The sequence below is a fragment of the Lissotriton helveticus genome, chromosome 4_1, assembly GCF_964261635.1.
Source record: "Lissotriton helveticus chromosome 4_1, aLisHel1.1, whole genome shotgun sequence".
NCBI classification, from domain to species: Eukaryota; Metazoa; Chordata; class Amphibia; order Caudata; family Salamandridae; genus Lissotriton; species Lissotriton helveticus.
Window position 1 is genome coordinate 293,464,354 of NC_136063.1, and position 24,473 is coordinate 293,488,826.

Sequence of the window (24,473 nt, forward strand, 5' to 3'; positions counted from 1 at the left end):
TATTTGTTTTTTTATTGCTGTATCTGTGCATGGCCGTACCGGTGCTCCAGTCAGCTGAGCTCCTGCTTCTTGGCCAGGACGCTTGCAGTGCATGTGCTGGTCTGGGGCGGGTAGCTTTCCTGCTGTCCTGGCCTCGGGTCGTTCCGGTGCTGGGGGTTTCCAGCAGTGCCCGGCCCCCGTGGAAATGTTGATTTGTCTGTGGCTATGGGTGGAGACTGTAGGGCTGCCCTTTCTGGTTTTCAAGTCTCATGTTTCACAGGACTTGGTTGATTGTGGGGCAGTATTTGAAGGGAGTTGCTGGGCACTTTCTTGTGTGTGTTTGGAGCTTCCTGTGTGGTTTAATCTTTTCTTGCTCTGCCCATGAGTGATGGGGCTTCCTTTCCGGTGCCTGCGAAGGCCTTGTCCAAGCAGCATAATGTCCAGGAACTGCAGGGTGGATGATTTGCTGGAGTTGATCAATTCTGCTGTAGAGCCTGCGGCAAAGAAATCTAAGGATGATGATGAGGACATAGACAATGCCCCTAAGGGAAAGTACATTCAGGGCAAGGTTTTCTCAGACATGCTGGTCTATAGTCGGGAGACACTTGGTTTTGACCCTAAATCATTGTCTGATGAGGGGTTTTACTCCCAGTATAGTTCCTCTGTGGTGGATGACCTCCCCTTCCATGCTGTCCTGAAGGATATTCTAACTAAGGAATGGCTTGAAGTTGATAAGCAAGGATTTCCTCACTTTCTGGGGAAGCAGCATCGCCTGGCGGACTTTGGCACCTAGTATCTTCTGGTTCCTAAAGTCAATTCTCTTTTGTCCTCTATGGCTTCTTCTTTGTCTTCGGGGGAGGCATCCCTGGTGGAAACGGTGGAGCAGAAAATGGAATCCGCTCTCAAGCGTTCTTATGCGTCTTCTCATTTTGGGGTACGTGCTAGCCCTTCTGTACATTTTGAGAAGTTGTTTGACTGTTTGCAGGATCCAGGAGACCCTACTCCTGTCTTGGCTCAGATGGAGGTCTTGGCACAATTCCTCTCAGATGTGACTTTTGATTGTGTGTGGGCCTTCTCCTCGCTTGCCAGGGCGGCGGTGGCTAGAAGGAGGTCTCTCTGGACCAAGCCTTGGTGTCTTGATGCTGCTCAATATGCCTTGGTCAATAGGCTGCCTTTTGAAGTCCCCCGTCTCTTTGGGGACGATTTGAACATGACGGTGCAGCAGTCTGCGGAGGAGAAAAAACTGTAGAAACCTTTTCCGCATGTGCCTAAGAAGAAGTCCTTTTTTAATAAACAGGGGTGTCAGGGGGCTTTGTCTTCTCAGCCCTTTTGTGGTTGGGCCCGTGTTCATGCCCGCGTTCCATTATAGGCCCCGGCCACAGCAACAGCAGCAGCAGCATCCCCCAGGTGCGGGACAAAAGTGACTATGCCATGGTGGGGGGCTCGGCTCCAGTTGTTTCTGGCCCATTGGTCAGTTCTAATTTCTGACCAGTGGGTCTTGTCTGTCATTGGGTTGGGTTACCGAATTCCCTCCCGGGGTCCTCCCTCTCTGAATTTCTTTCAAGTTACCCTGTGAGGCGGTCTGCCATATTGTCTGGCATCGCGATGTTTTTCCTGTTCAGAGACTTCAGTTCATTGGGGGTCTGTTCGACACCACTTTGGGGGCGGTGTTTCTCCCTCCTGCTCGGATACTTTCCTTGCAGACACTGTTGCGGGATCTGTTGAGTCGCCCCCTGCCCCGGCTCGTGTTTCGTTGCGGGTCCAGGGGTTGATGGCTGCCACCACTGCTGTGGTTCCTTGGGCTCGCCTACATCTCAACCCTTTGGTGACTCATCTGTTGGCTCTGTGGGACTCCTCGGGGGTGGATTACGAGACTCTGGTTCCTCTCTCTCCTGCTCTGGTTCGAGACTTGGACTGGTGGCTTTGCACTCCCAATCTGGAGAAGGGGGTGCGGTTTTGTCTTCCTCCTCCCGTTTTGTTGACCACAAATGCCAGTCTTTGGGGTTGGGGGGCCACTTTGGGGTCCTTGGAGGCCAAAGGTCAGTGGTCTTAAAGGGACAGTGTCCATTCCTCGAACTTGCAGGCTATTTGGGAGGTGGTGTGGTTCTTTCAGGTTTGTCTCCACGGGACGAATCTGTTTGTTTGTACCAACAATCAGGTGGCTAGTTGTTATTTGAACCGCCGGGGGGGACCAAATGCGCCTCTCCAAATCTGCTGACCTCCATGATTTGTGCCTGGGCGGAATCTTACCTGTTGGCCTTGAGAGCAGTGTACATTCTAGGACAGCTTAATTTTCATGCAGACGCTTTGAGCCGCAACATTCCGTCCTCTGTTTTGTACCATCTCTCTTTTCCTCTGTTCCAGGACCTTTGTCTTCGGTTCAGGACTCCCTGGATTGATCTCTTTGCCTCCCCACACAACGCTCTTCTCCCCAGGTTTTGTTCGGAGGGGGTGTGTCCTCAGGCTTGGGCGGTGGATGCTCTTTCGATTCCCTGGCCTTTGGTCCTTCTGAATGCCTTCCCTCCTATCCCCCTCCTCCTCCCGAGGGTGCTACAGATGATTAGGGGGAGAGAGAGTGTTGGTCCTGTTGATTGCTCCCTTTTGGCTTTGCTGTCTTTGGTTTCCTCTCCTGTTGCGGCTGGTGGGGGACCGGTTTGTCCGGCTTCCCTTGGTTCCAGCTCAGCTTAAGTATCCACTCTGCCTTGTCTTTGTTGCTTGCAACTGACGGTCTGGCTCTTGAACGGTTGACGTTGGAGTCTTTGGGCTGTTCTTCTGTGGTGGCCCGTGACATCCAGTTGTCGCTTCGGCCTTCGACCCTTAAGTGCTATGGTCGACATTGAGGCTCTTTTGTCTCCTGGTGTTCTTCGCATGGTGTGGATCCTGTGCTTGGGGATCCTGCTTCTGTGCTGGACTTTCTCCGGGATGGTTTTTGAGGGCCTTTCCCCTTCCACATTGCCTGCTTAATGAGATGTGGTTCATGCTTGTCATGGTCCGGGGGCTTCCTTAGAGGTTGTTTCCCCTTTGGTGGGTCAGCTTCTTTGGAGCTTTTGGCTTTGTGGTCCGGTCTTTCCTGTGATTCTGCAGTCTTGGGATTTGCCTACTGTTCTGAGGGGTGTGCAGTTGCCCCCTTTTGAGCCCTTGTTGGAGGTTGACTTGTTGTGGTTGTCCGCTAAGGTGGTTTTTTGTTGACCATCACCTCCACTTGGCGGTTGGGTGAGTTGGGTGCCTTGCTTGTTTCCTTCCCTTATTTGCAGTTCCTGCAGGATAAGGTTGTTTTGCAGCTTGACCCAGCTTTTCTGCCTAAGGTTTCCTCCAGGTTCCATTTGCAGCAGGAGGTGATCCTTCCTGAGTTACCTACGGAGGGGGATTCCATGGCTCCTTCTTCTTTGGATGTTCGCAGGGCTCTTCAGATTGACCTCCAGCGGTCACTGGGGTTTTGGCTTTCTCCTGCCCTGTTTGTCTTCTGTGGGGGTGTGGCTAAAGGGAAGAAGGTTTCTACTTCTACGATCAATCAGCGGGTGAGTTTGACGGTCTGCCAGTCCTATAAGTCTGTGGTTCTGCCTCCTCCGTCTCAGGTGTAGGTTCGTTCGACACGTTCTGTGTCTGCTTCCTGAGCTGAGATAGCAGGGTTTCAATCCAGGAGATTTGTAGAGTGGACACTTGGCAATCCCATCAAACGTTTGTTTGGCATTATCGACTTGATGTTTTACATGCCTCTGTTGACAGTTTTGCTGTTGGCGTTTTGAACACTGCTGTATATTAATCTTTGTTTGATTAAAGTTTGTACCTTTTGCAGGGATCCCTGGTGTCCTGTGTTTTTTCTTCCTGGTTCTCTGCTTTTGAGTTCCTCACTGTGTTAGGACTGGGATGAGGAGGACCCATGAGGGTGTAATGTCATGTTACTTACTGGTAATCTTCATTAACTTGATTAGGGTCCTACTTGTCCCAGTCCTCTTTCCTCCCTCCCTCCCGCCGTGTTTGTGTCTGGTACTTCTTGATAACAGGCATGGTGGTGGGTGGGAGGGGTTTATGTGACCTTTGGATTTTTTGTCTTGAAGCGTTTTGATTGGTTGGCTGGAGGCAGGACTGCCTCACTGTGTTAGGACTGGGAAGAGGAGAACCCTAATCCAGGTAATGAAGATTACGGTAAGTAACAAGACATTTTAAAACTGTCCAAGATGCAGTCTACGATCTAGATAAAATACCATGACATGAGGTAATTCCAATATCGCTTGTTATTGCTTTCATGGGTTACCTATCAGCAATAACGACTTAATGCAGTTACATGGCTATGCATGTGCAGACTCCACACCTCACAATACTTGTCCAGTAAACGTGTACAGCAGAACTTTAGGAACTTTAATTGAGAGAGGAAAGAGATTATACCACCTGGTTTTGGGGTGGGAGATATTTATGGGAGTACCTTTGACAGATTTAGGTTTGAACTTACTACAGGAATATTACCATTTAAGTTATGGTATATTATAAGCACCTATGTGGTATATAATGTGCTACCATATATAATGCTCTTTAAGCATGAATGTGTAGTATCGTCCATTCCATTCCATTATTTCTGTTGCTGAAAGAGCCTGTGATGATATGTTAACATTCTTCTTGTTCACGTTTACCACTCTGGGGTGCAACTTGCTTGTTGGGACTTTAAAGCATTGTGGCGGGAAGGCTTTACTGATTTTTTGCCTGATTTGTAGGTTACTTACATGCCTCTTGCCTCTGGTAAGACCAGCATGTGATTGAAACTGATATCTATACAAGTGAACAGAGCTGTCATTCTTGACAGCTCAGTCTATGGTATGTCGGAGCTATGCTGGATGTATGTGAGCAGCTCTGTGTAATGTGTTGAGTCAGTTGTTTTTGCGCTTTGTATGTATCCTTTGTATGGTTTGGAGTCCCATGATAGCCAACTCTATAGCCTTTCTGCACTGTGTTGGAGATATTTGCAGTGTTCCACTTAATGTATCCTGTTCTATGTGGCACGACTTGATAGCAAGGACTGTTGAGGTGACGCGATAGCCATCTATAAGTAGGTTTGCAGAAAGTATGTGTCCACTGGGAATGAATGTTGTACACAAGATAAGGAAAAGGATGCCGCATATTGTGGCCCATTCTGAAGCAGGATTCATTAGCTATTGTGTTATTTTAACACATCAGCACAGTGTGGTAAAGATATCACCTTGTCAGTTACACGTGAGAACAGCAATCGGCGACTAAAAGGTGACCATGTAACCTTTGCAAAGGATTTGCAACGGCGTGCCACCACATATTGTGTTTTAGTAACATTCACCCTGTTTGAGCTAGAAAGAGATATTTGTTAGAACCTGCATATTGTGGTGAAGATTAGATGGCAAGGAGTGTGTGGAAAGGGCATGTGCCTCGGGAAGCATATCTGTGCTACATTAGATCTCTCCGAGAGTTCTGTTGATTTTTTATTTTTTTGGACAACTATATGCACACAATGCAAAGTTTTGTCAGGCTGATGAATTATGTTACGCAATCAACTACTGCTTCAAATAAAGTCTGTTATTTCAAAGTGTAAAAAACAATTACATTGTGTAATCACAATACGTCATTAATTACCTTTCTTTCACACTCCATTCACATCTGTAGTCAAACAGAAAGAACCAACACATACACACTGAGAACTAACTAAATCAGATGTGATCAAAGACAAATAATGTAAAATGGATTGGATCCATCCTGTATTGTCATCGCGATTCTGCAAAACCGGGTTCAAACTGAAGACAAATAAGGAGGACCTGTTCCTAGAGACAATCCACTGTGGCAGTGGTGTTAATAATATAGGGCCTCCTTTAGAGTCTGTCCTATGGGCGACTCCTTCAAAACGCGGAAGAGTCCTGTCCGCTGTATTACAAGTGCCATAGGCTTAAATGCACTAGGAATATGGAGGAGGGAACAAACACCATGCTAATAGTATCCTGCCATCAAACTCTAACTAGGGCCCACTATCACCAAATATCTACAATAGAGCAAAAGTTAATGTTTAGCCTTCCAGTGGCACAATCATGGGCTGCCTGCAGCAGCTCCTCACTTGAAAACAGATGTCATGGTCCTCTGTTTATTACAGTGCTTACAGATGACAGCAGTGCAGAAGGAAGTCCCATAGAAAAAGAGCAACTTCTCACTGTGTGTCACTCTCTTAGAACACTTTCTCCAGATATCTAATACTTAGTGTCAAAGTAATAACATGTACATAGTTGTATTCAAATCCTCAGCGCAAACTCTGACATCTCACATGGGAATATTTGACTGATAATGCAGCATTATGTGGAAGAAGCCAAAGGTAAACAGCATCAGAATTCTTCTCTTTTCCCCGAGTAATTTTCTACCTCCATCAAAGTTGGTTGTGAAACCTAGTCCAACAGCAGAGATTTGTGTAATTGCACACCAGTCTTGGTTTTGACTTAACTAATGACTCAGTATTTCCTTGCACAAAAATTACAGAACCAATTCTTCTACTAGAAGAGGGGAGGTCTGAACACTGACAGATTGAACATCTAATGTGTAGTTATTTGGAGAGCCACTGAGAATACCTTGTTGGCTTCCACAGTAGTGTACTACTGTTTACATAAAAATACATTTATGGATTGCAGAAATGTGAAGCTGTACTGCGCTTCCACTTTATAAAATGTGTATTTCTCTTCTGGGAAGCAAGCCTCCAGTGTTTATTCATGACAGTTAACATAAGTTAAACTACTAGATGGTATAAGGTATAAGTTAACCTGCCTGAAAAAGGGTAAACAGTAAAGTCTCTGACAACTCCTCATCTTAGCACACACATTTGAATGCAAATACATTGACTTATAATTCATTGTTTAGCCTATAAGAATATTTACTTGTTTTTTCTATCAAATCCTGCTTAGGTATGTCCTGTACCAAGTCTACAACACTATATGGAAAAGGATGATCTTTTTGACCTCAAGGTACGAGTCGGGTGGCAGGGCAATGAGTGGAGGGATGGATGCAATGGGAGGGTCCCAAGGGTATTCGTGCCTATGAGACCATAGCGGAAGGGTGGCTCAGTGAGATGAACTTTCACTGCTGACAATTGACAAATGAAGAGTTCTGGAGGTCGTGTGCTTGCTTCCCTGTAAGGAACATTACTCTTTCCACGTTTCCAAAATCGAGTACCATCAATTGGGTAGTTGTAACATCTGGTTTTTACAGCGCTTAGAAATGGCAGCAGTATAGTAGCACTACTTTTGAGCTCACACAATGAAAGCAAGATTTGTTTTCACAGGCAGTATATTCACATAGGACTATCACCAAGGCGGGCATGTCTACGGTGCTTACTAAGTTTGTTAAGTTCTATTTTTATGCTGTCAGATACCTACTGCTTGACGTATGACCTCAAGTACAACAAATGCAAAGGCGATATTTATGACCCGAGAGGCGAGCACCAACCAACCTCGCCCTTGTTCCATTTGCCGGCAGTGGTGTGTACTTTGTAGGCCTTACCTAGCGCGCCTTTGTTTGCTATGGTAACTCCCTTGTCACCTTTGTTCTTCTTCTTCTTGAGGTGCAGTCCGGAGAACAGCCCCTTCCTGCAAGAAAGGAGGAAGACAAGGGTCAAGGCGCTGCTCTTAGCTAGTAACACTCTGGTAAAAGCATTTGCAAGTCATTCTATGCGCACAGCACTTCCGGGTCATCGCGGCAAGTATCAATGCAGCGCCCTTCATGACAGCATCCCCTGGAGCTCCAGAAGGGCTGAACCCGTGCCAGGTTTTTAAGATATCCTTATGAACGAAATTTACATACAATTTATCTACGTGGGAATGACTTACATACACAATGGTTATCCTGAAACCATAGCCCCTACCTGCCCAATGCAGCTTAAAGTGTGATTATCCTGGAAGACCAGACTGTAGTTTCTCGGAGGTTTGCAAGCTTGCAGTCCTACTTATAAACAATCATATTCTGCGACTCGAAATATCATCAAAGCGAGCTTTTGGCTGAATTCTTATTACTACCAATTCAACTCCTAAATTGCTTTAGGAATCCCATCTTTTTCACAGTGGCTCAATCACACTATGGCGCAAGTGTTATAGGAATGTCCTTATAAGGAAGTTCAGAACTTATGTAATGGTGAAAGTGAGCCACAAATCATAAATCACTCTTATGCATATGACTGACCCCCATCTCTCATTAAGGTGTTCACCGAAGTGCAGGTATGTGAGTATCTAAGCATTTTAATCTATGTAGTACAGAACAATGGACCACTGTACATTCATCACTGATCACGCCCATATTCCGATCCGGTGTGAGTGATGGAGAATTCCCTTCCAGGTCCGGCCCTGGGGCATGAGAGTTGGGGGTGAGGATCAGTGTCATCAGTCGTGACAGATGCACAGTTTTTGCCCCAACTACACTTGTGGAGCAGAACATAGCTGAAGCCGCTTTCTGATGGACTTTGAAATATGGTACAGTCATTTCAGGGCTTATCTAAGTGACAACACTACCTACCAGCTGAAAGCCAAGAAGGCGCAACGAGTAAAAACCAAGAAGCTGTATCTCTGCCTCGTGGCTCACACACGTTGAACAACTCTATGTAACACAATGGGGAAAAGAAACAAGGAACGAACACACAGTGAAATGTTTCAGAGCATTAAGCAGGAGCTAGAACCATGAAGGAAACCCACTGACAATATAAAGAGCGAAGTTAGATGAACAATGACCAAACACACAGTCAATGACAACAGACTAGAAACAGAGACTTGGGTAGACTTGGGTCCTATAGGAATGAAGCTCAGAAAGCCATGCAACCTGGTTCTCATAGAGGGTAAAGCTCAATGTATTGTTGGCTGGATCACGCATCACACGATCAATAAAAGCTACTTCTGTGAATCCTGATATGAGTAAAATGTAAGGTGGTGGAAAAAGCTGCTAAACACTTAACAGCATGTGACAGCACAAGGCGACCAAAACCCTGGGGAATTATAATAGGACTTGACACTGCCTGGACCTGAAAACCTGTTCAGACTGTACAGCTTCTACATGGCATGGAGTCAATCCCCTTTCCTTCAAAACACAATGCATGAGCGGTCTCAAGGAAATACACAAAAACAGCAAGGTTTGGCAATGCTTGTTTGTTGAGTTATGCTAATGAAATATTCTTATGAAATATAAAATGCTCTATTGAGAGGAACATCTGACAGGGCATGAAGACCGGGAAATCGTGGGAACTGAAGGGGACACCAATCAATCCCAAAAGAAAGCTGCAAAGGTTCTTCAATGTAAATAATTTTAGGAGGTGTCCAAGAGAAGTGGATTGGAATCGTGTGTTGGTCACAGACAGAACTAGTCCATTTTCAACTAGTTTCCCATCCTCACCCTCACATTTCCACCCAATGCAACTCGATTGTGCCTTTTTCAATGGTTGCTGTAGGCGTCTGTAGCTTCCGGAACCTGAACGCCCACTTTGTAGACTAATTATTTCCCTAGTAATTAGTCATCCTTCTTTCATTGGTTTCAACAGGCCTTTTATGTTGCATTAAGTGTTTAATCACTTATTAATTCAGGAGTTTTGTATCCCACCACCATACTTCACTTTAAGTTCGTCCGAGAGTAGAAGGTTTCATATACAGTTTGAAGATGCTGAGAATAGTCAAAGGATTTTTGATAGATCTTCGGTTGCAAAGACTTGGGGGAATTGGTTGTCCCGGTGGTAATTCTTATGGTTTCTATTGAATTGGGTTCTTTTTGGTTGGCACAGTTAAGCCAGACCCCTATGGTTTAGTCTAATCAACCTCTCATGTCCTGGGGTATGTGAACCAAGATGTGCTGTAGAGGGATTGTCCTATTAGATGCTGTACTCCCAAAACATTTTTGAATATATAATTTTTAAGATTTTCCTCAATTTGTAGTCCAGAGGTTAACATCTCATAGTAGGATCTACCTATTTGAGAGCTGGATTTTTGAGAGTCTTTATACTTTAATAGCCCATCAGATCAAGGCGAACGTGTTGACTTATTTTCAAATAAAGTGATAATGGTGGGCCCCATATGTCGCACTGTGGCAGGTATGATGCTAAAACGCACAGCAACAGCCAATGTGCCAAAGGGAAATCAATTTCCCATCATCAGTAACATCTCACAACATCAGGGATGAGGTCCCTCGTCTACACACCTTGCCGCATGACCTGGGCGGGCGAGAGGACTCAGTGTAATAGGATAATTACTCTGAAGGAACAGAAAGCCCGGGGCGACTCCTCCACTAGGGCGGAGGAGCGTCGCCCCACTACTTTCTCGCAGCGTGAGAAGCAGAAACAACCTGGACTCTGGCAGCAGCAGCAACCAGGTGAGTTTCTACCTTTGAATGTAGCGGTCTCTGAAGGAGAGGCAAGTGGCACTGATAGAAGAGAAATAATCTTGATAATTGGATCCCAAGGAGCTCTTCCAGTGGCTGGAGAGAGAATCATGGCGTAGCAGTTGTCTGCACACAAGGTCACATCCGCAGGTCTTTGCTAAAGAACAGGGGAAGGGTGTGTGGTCAGGGTTGCTCGGGAAGCAGCCAGGGGAGGAGTGGTGTGGTGTGCCCACTCCTGAGGGTGCAATGACTGTTTGGTCCTCCCTCTGGGGCTGCCCAAACCAGTCACATACACACTGATCTTCTCCATGCAGGCTGCAATGCAGCCTGCATGGAGAACATGGCCTCCCCGTAAGTCCCTGGCTGGACGGCGTCTCCCCCAATCACAATGCTGCAAGCAGCGTTGTGATTGGCTTAAGGGAGGGAGACTGGCTGCCTGCTTCTTCTTCCTGCAGGAGCAGCAGCTGAGAAGACGCGGGACCTGGCAGGCTTATTGTTAAATTATGCCCCCCCTAAGTGAACACCTCCTCCCCGCGCGCCCCCCTTGCCTCCCCTCCCACGAGACATGCCGGCCGCGATGGCATAAAGCAATTCAAGGGAAGAATGTTACATCTCTGAAACAGATGATTAATGACAGCAAAAGGGGCATTAATTCGGCCTTTATAAAACTCAGTGTATCAAACCAGTGCATCATGGATTGCAAGACAGAGAAAAAAAAGAGAAAAATAAATTATTTATTATTGATAAGGATTAAATATAGCCTGATATGTGAGTAAGGTGGGTGGGACTGAAGAAGAGGAAGGCAACATAAAATAAGCCATTTAGGCCAATGACTACATAACTTTGCCTCTACAAACGGTACATATCAAAACAACCTAAAGCAGGAGTGAACCATGGGCAGCGGTTATTTGCAGTTTTCTTGTTACCCGCACATACATTGCTCTGGGTCCAAGGTCATGGATGGGTGAATAAATGCAAGGCATGATATGAAACCAGGCCAAATACACCCTTCGGAATGAAGAGTGGTTTTAGGTCTTCTCATTCCACTTGGACATGTGATTTTTTTTTTGTTAAAACAATTTTTATTGCAGAATCAGAAATGTACAATCATTTGGACAATCCCACCCGTCTCCACTTATCACTGGTTTCCAGTCGTGAACAGTTTTGCACACAGCCATTCAGCCCACATCCCGGAGGCAGGGCGGCGACATCTAAGAATCCGTACAGAAACCGGGTGACAATACCACAGCAATAATATTCACTTGACAGCAGTATGGTTAGGTTTGTTTAAAAGATCCGCTTTTTCCCTACCTACTCAACCCCTAACCCCAACAAATAACTTGTTTCCCCCGGTCACAATAAAGAGTAGTGAGCAAGTCCCATGTCCTTCGTCCCACTGAGTGGAACCTAGCCAGCGAGCCCATCAGTCTACTACTAGCTCTTGAATCACTCTCAACAGTCAATGTCACTCTTTCGATAGTGGCCTTCCATCCCCCCACCTCCCACCCACCCCCTGGTCGTACGCTGGTGTGAGCCAAATTCAGGATTTAATCTCGCCAATCAGGAGCCGAGGGTACAATACTCATACATTCGTGCGTCACCCGGAGTTCTCCATTAGCCCTCTTCTTCCCGGTCTCCCTCCCGTGATCGGTACTCGTGCAGGGCAACCACAAGACCCTCCCACACCGTGCTGCTTCCAAGCCCCTTTCATTAGCTGTGCGGGTCGCCTGTCTAAGCCGGACCATACTTTCACTTCTAGCCCAATTTTCCAATTCTGTTGCCCAGCGCCTGCTGGACGGGCCCTCCGATGACTTCCAGTGCCAGGTGATCTCTCTTTGGGCTAAAATAGGTCCTAGGTCCATGAATTTACTGGTGATCTTCGTTTTCTTCGTGTGCGGGAACCAAAGTAGCAGGCAAACTGCCTTATCAAAAGTCATCTGTCTATCTGTCACCCCTTTCAATAGTTCTCCTACTTCTGTCCAATACAAGCCCAGCTTCGGGCAATCCCACATCATGTGATCTAGTTCCGCCCCTGCTAAGAAGCACCTCGGGCATGCCGCCCCCTGTGCATGGAAATGCCTTTGTATCTTGCCAGGTGTTAAGTGGGCCCTATGTATTACAAAGAAGTGTAATTGTTGGAAGCGGGCATTCCTACAACCCTTCCATGCTCTCCTCAAGATTTGTCCCCATGTAGCATCTGGTATGGGTTTCCCTACACTCTCCTCCCATTTCACTTTCAACGCTGTTAGGGGGGTTAGGCCTTCATGAAGCATTCGGGAATGCAAACACGTCACCGCTTTAAACGTCCCTGCCGACATCAACACGTATTGGCAAGCCATCGTGGTCGTTGGCTCTGAGAGCCCCACCTTCCAATGTTTCTTAATTGCCTTAGTCACTGCCATATATAATAGGAAACTCCCAGCCGGGATTCCGAATTGGTCCTGCACCGCTCGGAAGAGAAGCAACTCGCCATCGGTGTACAGGTCTCCCATCATGTGGATCCCCATCTCTTCCCATTCCATAAGGGGCGACCAATCCCCTCCATGTGGTAAGGCCGTCAGCATGCCCAGGGGTATCTCCGGGGCATACGGATGTACCACCCCTGCTCGCTTTTGGCTCCTATTCCAGCACAACCTCAACGTTTTTTCCTCGAGCGTCAGGTCTCCTGCATCAAGGTGTTGTTGCAGGACAATATAGGACAATACATGCCTCAGTATCCCTGTCCCTCGGCGCAGGTCAGGGCCCCTAAATTCCCTAGCTACGTGTTGCGTAAGGATCTGCAGCTGCGCCGCCAAATAATATAATTCGAAACCCTGCATTGCCATTCCCCCATCTGATTTCGGCCGATGCAGTGTGTCCAACGCCACTCTCCTCCTTCCGCTCCCCATTAAGAACCCGATAGTAAGGGTTCGCAGGTCCTTAAAGAACCGGGGTGGAACCCACACCGGCAACGTCCTGAAATAATACAAAAGGCGCGGTAAGGCCACCATCTTGAGTAGTGCTACTCTGCCGACCACTGACAACGGGAGTGTGGCCCAAAATGCCACCAAGCCCCTCAGGGCTCTAATGCAGCGTCCAATGTTGCCCTCCAGTAAGTCTTCAGCCCATGGTAGATCCTCACTCCTAGGTAGGTAAAGCAGGATCCTTCCCAAACCACATCCGCAGGGAGCGGCGGCTGGGGCGTGTCTGCTCTCAGTGGGAAAACACAAGTTTTGCGCCAGTTTACCCCGAGGACCGACACAGCTCCAAATGAATCTAACAGTTCCACCGCATTCTTCAATGCCCCCGCTGTGTCCTCCAGGAACATCAAGAGATCATCCGCATAAAGTGAGATATAATGATGTTCACCTCGATAGACGATCCCTCTATACGCCTCTCCCATCCGAGCGCGAATCGCCAAGGGTTCGATCGCCAGCGCGAACAACAGAGGCGATAATGAACATCCCTGACGCGTACCCCGCTGTACCGGGTATGCAGCTGAAATCACTGAACCCAGTCGTACCCTAGCAGTGGCCGAGGTGTATAATACTCTCGTCCAGCGCCGGAACTTGGTACCCATGCCAAACCTCTCTAGTACTTTATCCAGATAAGCCCATTCCAAGCTATCGAACGCCTTCTCTATATCAATAGATAGTACCGCCGGCCATTCATCCGGTTCCAGATCGCTCCCCAAGACACGTATCAAGCGGCGGATATTAGGCGAAGTGTTCCGGGTGGGGATAAAACCAGCCTGGTCCTCGTGAATCAATGTCGTCATATATGGTAGCAATCTGGTAGCCAGGATACGGCTCAAGATTTTATAATCCACCGTCAGCATGGACAGTGGCCTGTACGCAGTCACGTCCGAGCCATCCCTACCCGGCTTCAGCAGGGGCACAACTAAAGCCTCCCGCATAGAGCCTGGTAGGCAGCCCCGCTCCAGTGCTTCATTATAGACTACCAGCAACCGGGGTGCCAAGGTATCAACGTATTCGGCATAAAATTGTATTGGGAAGCCATCCACCCCAGGAGTCTTCCTCCTCGCCATCTGTTTAATAGCTCCCCTAATCTCAGCCAGCGTAATCGCAGCGCCCAGGGTCTTAGCGTCTTCTTCCTCTAACTGTGGAAATCGAATGTCCGCTAGGTAACCCTCTATATCCTCAGCCCCCGCTATCATTCGACTCCGGTACAGGGTCTCATAATACTTCGCAAAGCACGTGAGGATCGCCATCTGGGAATAGACCGTGTCCCCTGATTCCGTCCTTATGCTCAAGATCGAACACCCCCTCGGTTCCGGGTTCGCCAGCCTCGCCAGCAGCGTTCCCACTTTGTCACTCTCATCATGTACCCTTGCCGTATACTGCTTATAGTCATAGCAGCGTAGCCTTTCAGTTTCCGCCGCGACTAACTCCTTAGCTTCCATAAGCTGTGCCTGCAACGCTCCCTGCTCTGGTCTTTGCTGCTCTATTTTCCTCAGCTCCTCCTCCGCCTTCATAACCTCTCCCAATATCACTCTCCTGACCCCGCTATTTTTGCCAATACACAGGCCTCTCGCCACCACTTTAAATGCGTCCCACTCAAGCCCTCTAGAAGATGCCGACCCCTCGTTAACCGCAAAGTACGTCTCCACTCCCTCTTGTACCTCAGTCCGGAATACCTGATCTTCCAGTGTGTCTGGGTTCAATCGCCAATTGGGAATCGCTGTTCTCGCTTGCTGCCATTGGAGAGAGAGCAACTGGGGATTATGATCAGATATGGTCCTAGCTAGGTATTCAGTACTGGATGCTAAGTTAGCGATAGCGGGATCACATAGGATCGTATCGATCCGGACATGCAGTTCATGGAGCGCGGAGAAGAAGGAGTAATCCCTGCCCTCTGGGTGCTGCCTTCGCCACACATCAATCAACCCCCATTCAGTCTGCCATTCCACTCTCCGCCGTGCCACCCTACGTACCAAAGATTCAGCCAGTGGTGGATGGGACCTGTCCAAGGTGATATCTGTAATGGAGTTAAAATCGCCTCCCAGTATTATCGGTCCCGCTAAATAATGTGCTAGTACACCTGATAGGGCATCAAAAAATTGAAGTTGTTCCACATTCGGCGCGTAAATGCTGAAAAGCACCACCTCTCTGCCATACAGTCTCCCCCGCACTCCTACATATCTACCCTCCGGATTAATTATTTGATTCGTAACCTGAAATGGAGTTCCAGCCCTCACCCAAATCAACACCCCCCTCGCATACGCTGAGTACGCTGTACCAAAGCCCTGCCCCCTCCAGCGTCGCTGCAGCGCCGCGCATTCCGATTTGGTAAGATGGGTCTCCTGGAGCATTGCAATCTGAATCCCACGTCATACCAAATATGCATGTACTTTATAGCGTCGGGACATAGTATGCAGCCCACGTACATTCCAAGTGATGCAATTCAGTTCAGGTAAAGTCCCCATCGTTATCTCCCCTCAATGTCACCTCCTTCATGTCTCTCCAGCCCACACCAGCTTCAAACGTACCCACCCTCCCAACACCCCACAAAACTCCCAACGCCCAAACCCCCAGAACAGGAACCAATAGTCGCGCATCAGTCCCCATCCAAACCTCAATAATCATGAAAACAAATCTACCCTGTAGTAGCCACCACAGGTTGCCTTAAGGGCAATAGGAACGTAGTAACGCGCCAATAGGCGGCAGCTCCCGCCTCCGCCCCCCGCTCCATGATCCCACCCAGTGACATGTGATAACAACAGCAATCAAAAGGTTACCATACACTCCTGCCCCGTCAATAAACGACTCCAGGCCATAGTGCACCTCAAGGGCCATGCCAATCACAGATCGTCCGCAGTGCGAGGTGTCACTTCCGGTCCCACAGTACTATCCACATCAGACAGTTCAGTCCCAGATTGTCCTTTGTCGTCTTCTGACGCCGATCTTCTGGTCATGTCGTCCACCTGCGACCCAGTGATTGCCGCCGTCGCTGCTAGTGCTCCCTGTTTGTTCGCTGCCAATTGCGCCAGCAATAGGGCCTGTTGGGTTCTATGCCTCTTGCGGATGAGTTGTGATTGGCGCACCCTCACCTGCTTGGGCCGACCATCCGCATTCTTGCCCCTTCGGTCAGTTCCCGCCCTCTAGGACTCAGGCCAAGACCAAGCGTCATCAGGTGATGAAAAGAACTGTGTTGTGCCATCCAGGATAATTCGCAGCTTGGCCGGGAACAGCAATGAATATTGGATCCCCTCTGTTCTGAGTTCCTTTTTTATCGCGAGGTACGAGGCCCTACGACGCTGAATATCTTGCGTATAGTCCGGGAATATAGTGACCGAACTGTTCTCCACCTTGAAAGGCCTCATGGAGCGCGCATTTTGGATCAATAAGTCCCTGTCCTTGTAGTGAAGGACACGAGCCACCACAGGTCTAGGTGGACGTCCCAACAGTGGCGGCGTGGCCGGGACTCTATGCGCCCGGTCAAGAGTAATGAAGGAGGACAGCCCCTCCGGGGCCACCTGTGATCTGAACCAGTTCTCCAAGTAGGAAATCATATCTTTCCCCTCAATTTTCTCCGGCAGGCCAACTACCCTGACGTTGTTGCGCCGATTCCTACTTTCTGCATCCTCCGCCCTCTTCTCCAGCGTTGTCAGTCTTTGTAGCGCATCCTCCAGTTTTCGCTCAATAGTCACTACCGCAGGTTTCAGATCCTGCACGATCAATTCAGTATCTTTCACCCTGTCCACCAGCTTTGAATGATCAGCTTTCAGGAGGCCCAGCCAAGTCGCGACCTGAGCAATGTCATTATGCAGGGAGTCTTTGGTTGTTGTGATGGCCTCCACTTGGACATGTGATGAGGGTCTTACAACTCTATGTACCTGCACAATTTTCTACATCTGAACTCATGTGGCAATGGATGTGTGAACGGTGCTTAATTTGTACCAGTGATTCCACATGACGTTTGGTAGTGATTCAACAATGGAAGATGTCAGTGCCCGGATCAACTGAGATGGACGGGGGAAATGAGGTTACATTAGTGGCTAGTGTGGCCTACCAATCAGATTTTGTTCCAGACATAGGTGGCTGAAGAGTGGGAGGGCGAGAGGTAGAAGTGCGAGAGGGGGTTTATTTGTAAAGTGGATAATGAAATAATTAGACAAGATCACGGGGACTGGGGAGTCAGCAGCAAGAAAAGGGCCATTGCTGAAAATAGGGTTTAACGTATGACCTGCATTCTGTGTAGCCGATTTAGTAATCTGCGTAAGGCCAATGGCAGTGAGAGAATTAACAAGGAATGCTGAATTAGGAGCCTGACAGACTCAAATCACACATTGATGTCTCCTATACCAAAGATCCTGGCTGCTTGAAGAGCTATAGAGGAAATGGTCTGTGTGAACTAGTGGAGGGATCTATACTTGGGCCATAGGTCAGTAGAGGAGACATCCTGTGGACGAACAGGCAGGAAAAAGAGAAAACTGAAAAAGCATAAATTCAACATGAAACTCTAGAGTATTAGGCAAGAGAAAAACAGTAAAGATTGACAAGAAAATAATTGCCTATACGCTACTGATCCTGATGTCCTTGAAACCTATCAGATACTTACTTCAAGTTCAGGGCCTAAGGCTTCTGTAATCCATTTGGATGCTTTCCCCTCAATGAGCTCTCTTGTTCCTTTTAAAGTACTAGCTGGGGGTAGGCCAACTTCTGAGTCAGAGAGGGACACTTTTAGCTTTCTGTAATCAGTGGAATTTTACATTCTTGGGCCATCATGAAGGATGTCACACTCAGTGTTTCAATAGCCAGAATGAATCAATTTAAACCATTCCCACTAGTCATGGAATCTGTAGAAATAATTGTATTGCAACATTCATCCAACAATATTTTAGACAGAATTTGGTGTGTTTAATGAGTTAGAGAAAAGCTAATTTTTAGTCTGTGTTACATCTATCTTAAGAAAGATATCTTTTACCAGATCCATCTAGGCATTTCAAGGAGATCTGTATCCTTCTAGGGCTCTGGTCAATGAGGATAATAACATCTATATAACAGAGTAAATGACTTGGTAGATGTTCAAAATTGGGATACTGGTTGAGGGGTTGAAACCCTACTCAAGCAGAAACCAAAATCTCTGTCAGGGGGAAACACATGCCACCCCCAAATTAACCTGCGCTTAGCCCTATGGTAGCTTAACACAAAAGCAGTGAGGCTTAAATTAGTGTAAAATATTTATGCAGCACTTCAAACAGTATTACATTGAAAACATAACAGCTGATAAACCCCACACCAATTAGAAAAATAGAGTAAAATGTAATACAATTTTTATCGCCACAACAACAAAAATCAAATCAGTAAAACTGGAGATATGCAATTTTGAAGATTTAAAATAGTGTCTAGAAGCACGAAGCACCAACTGAGATTATCTGGTCTCGCCAGACCGGGACAAAGTCACAAGATCAAGTCAACCGCAATGGAGCGTGAGCAGCATACAGGGAGCAAGATAGGCCCACTGAACAAAGTTCCATTGAATCCTGGTTGCGGAGCGTTGTAGGATCATAATTCAAGCAACAGCAGTTCCACCGAGCTGCGAGGCTGTGATTGGGAGTCGCCATCGAGTGTGCCGTCGACAAGTGGCTTGTGATGGAAAGTCCTGCATTGAATATGCGTTGTGCACAGGCAGTTCTGGAGAAGCAGCGGACTGCGATGTAAAGTCTTACATCGTTGTTGAGGATGCCATTGATGAGGGGCTTGTGATGTGAAGGTCTGTACTGAGGATGCTTTGTGCAGCAGCAGATTTGATGAGACAGCGGGCTTCGATGTGAAGTACGGCATCTGGGATGCGTCGGTTATGAAACAGCTATGAGGAGATGCATTGCACGGCATGGGTAATGCTCACGAACAATCTCTGAGCTGACAAAGCACCTTCAGGCCAAGTTACAAGGGGAGACCAAAGTTTAAATAATAGGATGGTCCCCTAATTTTCATTCGTATGTATATAATTTTCTTTCGGTTTTAATTACGATAAATTCATCAAGCATCCAAGAATGAACGGTCCACCTAAGTGAAAGTAACCTTTATGTTAGAGGTGAGTTGGATAGGATTATAGCTTCGGAAAATTAGGAGCTGTCTGAGTTGATAAATGATGGGTCTTCACCTCACAGTCTGGAGTGGGACAACACGGGGCATGTGGTGATGTATATTAAAGTAACACCAGAATCACCTTGGGGGGGGGGGTTTTAGCTGCAATGTGCACAAAGTAGTTAGCAATAAATTGTGTTTTGAAAACAGTATAAGGGGGGACAATTTAAGTTGATATTTGATTTATGTTTTTAAACAAGTTTCTCATACAAAAAGAGGGGTAGTTTAAATATTGTCCTGAAGACGGTGGTGTTATACTGCTTTGATACCGTCAAAACGCGTCGATGCCTATGCTTGTGGTGTTACACCCGAGGAACAAACGTATTGACTGTAAAAGAAATGAAATGTTGCCAATACTGTGATTGATTCTTTCGGAATAACCAGTACCAATGACATATGTTTATGTCTGTTGTTTTTATCTCTCTTTGATGTTCTCTTTTTAATATGTTGAATCATTGTATGACAAATAGTTTTTATTATTATTGAAATATACATTCTGATGATGTTTTAATTAATTGTTTGTATACATAGATATCCTTTGGTTTTGACTTTCCTAGACTGGTGAAGTAGTATGGTGTGATTGTTCTAATATACTGATTCGTTATTGCTTTGTCAAGAGCAGTGGCGGCTGGTGACATTTGAAATAGGTGGGGCGGAAAGTGATAATCCAACTGCACCGTAGCGAGCGAGCGTAGCGAGCGAGCCCGAACCCCCTAAGGAGGGTTCGGGGGGAATTCCCCCCAAGAAAATTTTGAAAAAATAGTGGAAAAATGGTGCATTTCCAAGCAAATCTGAGAAAGCAGGAAGGTTAATAAAGCAATTGTGAAAGTGCAGGGATTACATCATTAAAGAGCTGTCATATAACATACTAGGTAGCTGCTCATTCAGTATAACAACAGAGCTTCATCACAGACTTCAAGATACAATGCTGAGAACCTCACAGATTGTTTTCATTTAAACTGCAAACAACAAAACAAACACCTTTTTTGGTTTAAACTGCAAACAACAAAAGAACCAACTAAACAGGTCACAAACTATCACCATTCAACATATTTACTTTTTGTATCTAAATTCAGCACGCCTGTTTGTGCTACCTTTCCATGAGTCAAAACTTCCATTAAACAAAACTCTGATCCCTCTCTCGGAAAAACATGAACAATATCCTTGGTGCAACAGCAAGTGTTGCATGGCTAAACATTTATAAGTCCCCAATGGCGCTCTGCCAATGGGTCTATAACATAACATAATAGGCCAAAACATAGCATTACTAATAAATAACACCTGCAGCATAACACACTTAAAAATTACATAACATCAGAGCTGTTGCGCAGCACTAGAGACTGAGAACTTAGGGGATCAAAAGTGTTGCTGGCACAGCCTAAGATTGCTCCCATGCACGATGCACCGCCACCACCACCAATTACAGCACGACGTCACGCCTGCCCAGTGCACACACCCTGGCCTGCATATGAGCCTGCCTTTATTATTTCCTCCTGAAAATCGCTGGGCTCACAAAGATGTATGCAGGCGGCCCCTTTCTTGTCTGCACTGAACGCCATGGCTTTCTGTTAAACCGATGTTTTCTGAATAGTATTTAGGTGGAAGGCCATATAAAATGTAGGCGCCATGACGCTAGGCAACGTGTTCAGAAACTGAACAAATCAGAGTTCATATGTGAACAGTGTAGGCAATTAAAATTTTCATCAGAAAAGTATGCTATGAAATTACCTCTTTTCTTTGGAAAAAGCAATAAACCATTGGACCAGTCACCATGTGATGTGTGTGCTTTCTATTCCCCATGCACATTGACTGCATAATGTCAAGCTAGTAGTTCTGGAAATTAGTGGTGTAACACAAAATGATTCGCCCCCTACTCACCCGCAGGCCCCTAAGCCTCCCATATCTCAAAGATATTTATAGGCCTGTAAATGAATTGGGCCCCTGAATGGTGGGTGCCCACCTGCCCTGTAAGAATTGTGGGCAGGGTAGAATTGGCAAAGAAAATAGTTCAGCAAACTAAAATAAATGTAGCCAAAATAAATGTAGCCTCCATCAGTGAATTAGACAACTAAACATGTGACCCATGTTTGCATGCATGCTGCTCTATGGAATGCTGGCTGTCCTCCAGAAGAGAACAGATGCTACGAATGTGTGGTGTGGGAGGAAAACATATGCAAAGCCGTACCCCTTTGGTGTAATTATTTTTGAAGACTGATGTGACCCTTGCCATATTATGAGTAATTAGTTACAACTGCAATTTTGTCTACATATGTGAAGGAACAGTACAGGCACTAGATGGGTTATTATTCAGCCGCGGTTTGTTGAGGAAACGGTTGGCACCTTTGCTCCCTGTGTTTACACCTGGGGTCCTGCCAAGCCAGGTTCCTTGGACGTGGGCCTTTAGAATGGTTCAGCAATGCATGCAAGTGTGACAAGGGATTCCTGGTGTCAGATGGCCGTAGGCCAGAGAGTGTCACACAGTGTCACTGACTGTGCTATACTGACCGACTGGAATTGTGGAATTTGCCGGACGGACAGTTAATAGTTAAAGGATTTAAGGAGGGTCCCACTGAGTACCACTGTGCCGAGAGTCAGTACCACAGTGCCTGCGCCCCTAATGATTGTTTCTTTGTTTTACCTACAGAAAATGGTCGTGGGGCCACGGTCTGCTCACCCCCTCTTTTTATAGGCTGCTTTCAATTCTCGGTACAGTGGGACCGGTTGTGCAGTACCCGAAAGGTCCAAGGAAGAAAAAACTCATGAGGCCACATTGGAATTACGGTCCCGTGGAATCTGTCACCTACAGTCCAGTGATGCCTACATTGTTATCCCCTTCAAGACCACCGTGGGAACCAATTTAAAAGCACATTGCTCAAAAGCAGTGAGCTGAATAGATTTACACCAAGTAGGGAAGTATGGGAATTAACCTGGGGAATCAATGATTTGTTTTGGCTCGGGTCAGTTAATTTGCGTGGGGAAGCCCTTGAATGCTGTAGCTGTTGCTGGCTTGAAGGAAACCACCTTCTTTTTAATTATGATTTGAACTCTTTACTTTCGATGTTGACAGGTACAGTAGTTCCTCCTAATATGTTTTTTAAAACAGAAAACATCGCATTTCAGCTTAACTTTACGAGCCTCATTAATTAAAACATCTCGTGTTGATTTCGAAATTTCTCTTCACACATATTTCTCTGTCTGTCATCATGGCAGTATCAAGGCCTGCAATCAGAGCTGCTGTTCTCTGCTCAAACAAAGCCCATGGCGAAATAAAACTTGGCACAAGGTACGCACTTGTCATCTTCAATTGTCAGTGTGTTGAGAAAGTAGGGGAAGGTGAGGGGGAGCGAAAGAAGGGAGAAAGACAGACAGACTTAGAACAGTGTGTTTACTACACTTTTCTTTCTAGCCCCAGGTTAGAGGGAGGCTCAGCTGTTGTAGCCACTCCTGCACCCCTCTGAAGATCGGCGCCCGTTACCCAATGCCAAAGGCTAGCCCGGCTGCTTGCAATGTTGATGGGTGAGCCAGGAGCCTAACTGTATCAAAACCACGTCACAACATGAAAGGCACTCATCTTTATGATGCTTCAAACCTGCTTACCTCTTCTCTGAGGTTCAAACAAAATGTGCTTTCGCATTGCAACAGCTCCCAGGTGGCCACGTTTCAAATGTAGCATTTTCAGCCAGTTCTAGCAATTTCTCTTGAAGGGACTTATAAATCCCCACTTGCAATCAGGGAAGCTAGAATTATGCGGCAAAGGAGGACAAAATGAGGTATCCGAATAATTTAAAGTATGTAGCAAAACAAAGGTAAACTATTCAGCAAGGAAAGGCAAACTGGTTCATTCAATCAGAGCTGTTGAAAACATGAGCAAAGAGTCGGGGGTCCTAACTCCCAGGACTCCACAATAAAGTGAAACTGTGTGCATAAAACACATTTTAACTCTACATCTGGGCCAGAGACGTTTGAAGGCATGAGCAAAGTGGGCTCTGGCTCAGTGCCTCAGCCTTTCAGGGGCCCCCTGAGAAATTCTTGGCCTTATGACCTTAAATAATTCTTAAACAGATTGATTTAAATAACTTTTCCATCAATTGATTTTTAATGTGAGGAATGTAAGAGAGTCTATTACAGACCTTTTGTAGACAAATATGTTTCTTTTTTATGCAACATCCATAAAAATGTTTTTTAGAAAACAGGACCTCACATAAGAGAAATGGGAGAGGGTGACAGAGATTCTTTGCAGTAAGATTGGTGAGCTGCTGCTGTGTACAGTATTGAAAACACACATCACTATCTCTGAATGTTAGATGTAAACACCTTTAGAATTTAGACCAGTGTGCCTGAGCACTGTCAGTAACCTTGCCAAAGAGTGCATGAATGAGCTGTAACTGGGTCATACATTCAAAGCTGTTCCAATCAGCGGCCCCCAAAATACCTTTGGCCCTGGCCCCCCAAAATCCTTTAGATATCCCTGATCTGGGCTTGCCCACCCTACTCAACCTTAACCCTCAGGCTCCCAAACAGTTGAAAAAATTACATTTAAAATAATCTCAGCCCTTCCCTCTCCTTACATGACGTCACGTACACAGCTTCCCCCTCTAGCTTTAACTCACTCTCCACCTCTCTCCACATCTCTGCCCCTTTTCTCATCCATGTCAGCTCTCTCTAGCTCACTTATGTCTCCTCATCACTCTCTATCAAAATACCTCTCGAACCTCACTGTCTTTACAACACACAACTTCATTTCTGCCACTTTCTGTGCCTACTTACACACCTCTACCTCTCAAGCTGCTCTCCCTGCCTAAACGTTCCCTCAAACCTCTCTGCACTCCACTGCTTTGTTCCCATGTCACCTCTCTCCACTCACTCGCCGCTTCACCATCTCCGTTCTACTGCTCTTCCCTCTACTTCATCTCTTTTAATACCTTACACCTTTCTCAGTGCAGTTTCCTCTACCCGTCTCTACCTCCACCATCTCTCTCTCCATCTCTGTTTCTTCAGTGTCTCTCACAGATACTCATAGTTCTGAGGCTTAGTGGGGGGGGGGGGCCTTGTGGGGTTTCG

The 24,473-nt window shown here is 46.5% G+C and overlaps 1 protein-coding gene across 1 annotated transcript in view; it reads right to left on the minus strand.

The window, feature by feature from the left end:
- Window positions 1-24,473, minus strand: part of FER1L6 (fer-1 like family member 6) — a 777,028-nt gene that overhangs the window by 418,242 nt on the left and 334,313 nt on the right. The window contains exon 2 of the mRNA XM_078686795.1: window positions 7,474-7,559. Coding sequence (XP_078542921.1) covers window positions 7,474-7,559 — 86 coding nt within the window. The remainder of the gene's footprint in view (window positions 1-7,473; window positions 7,560-24,473) is intronic.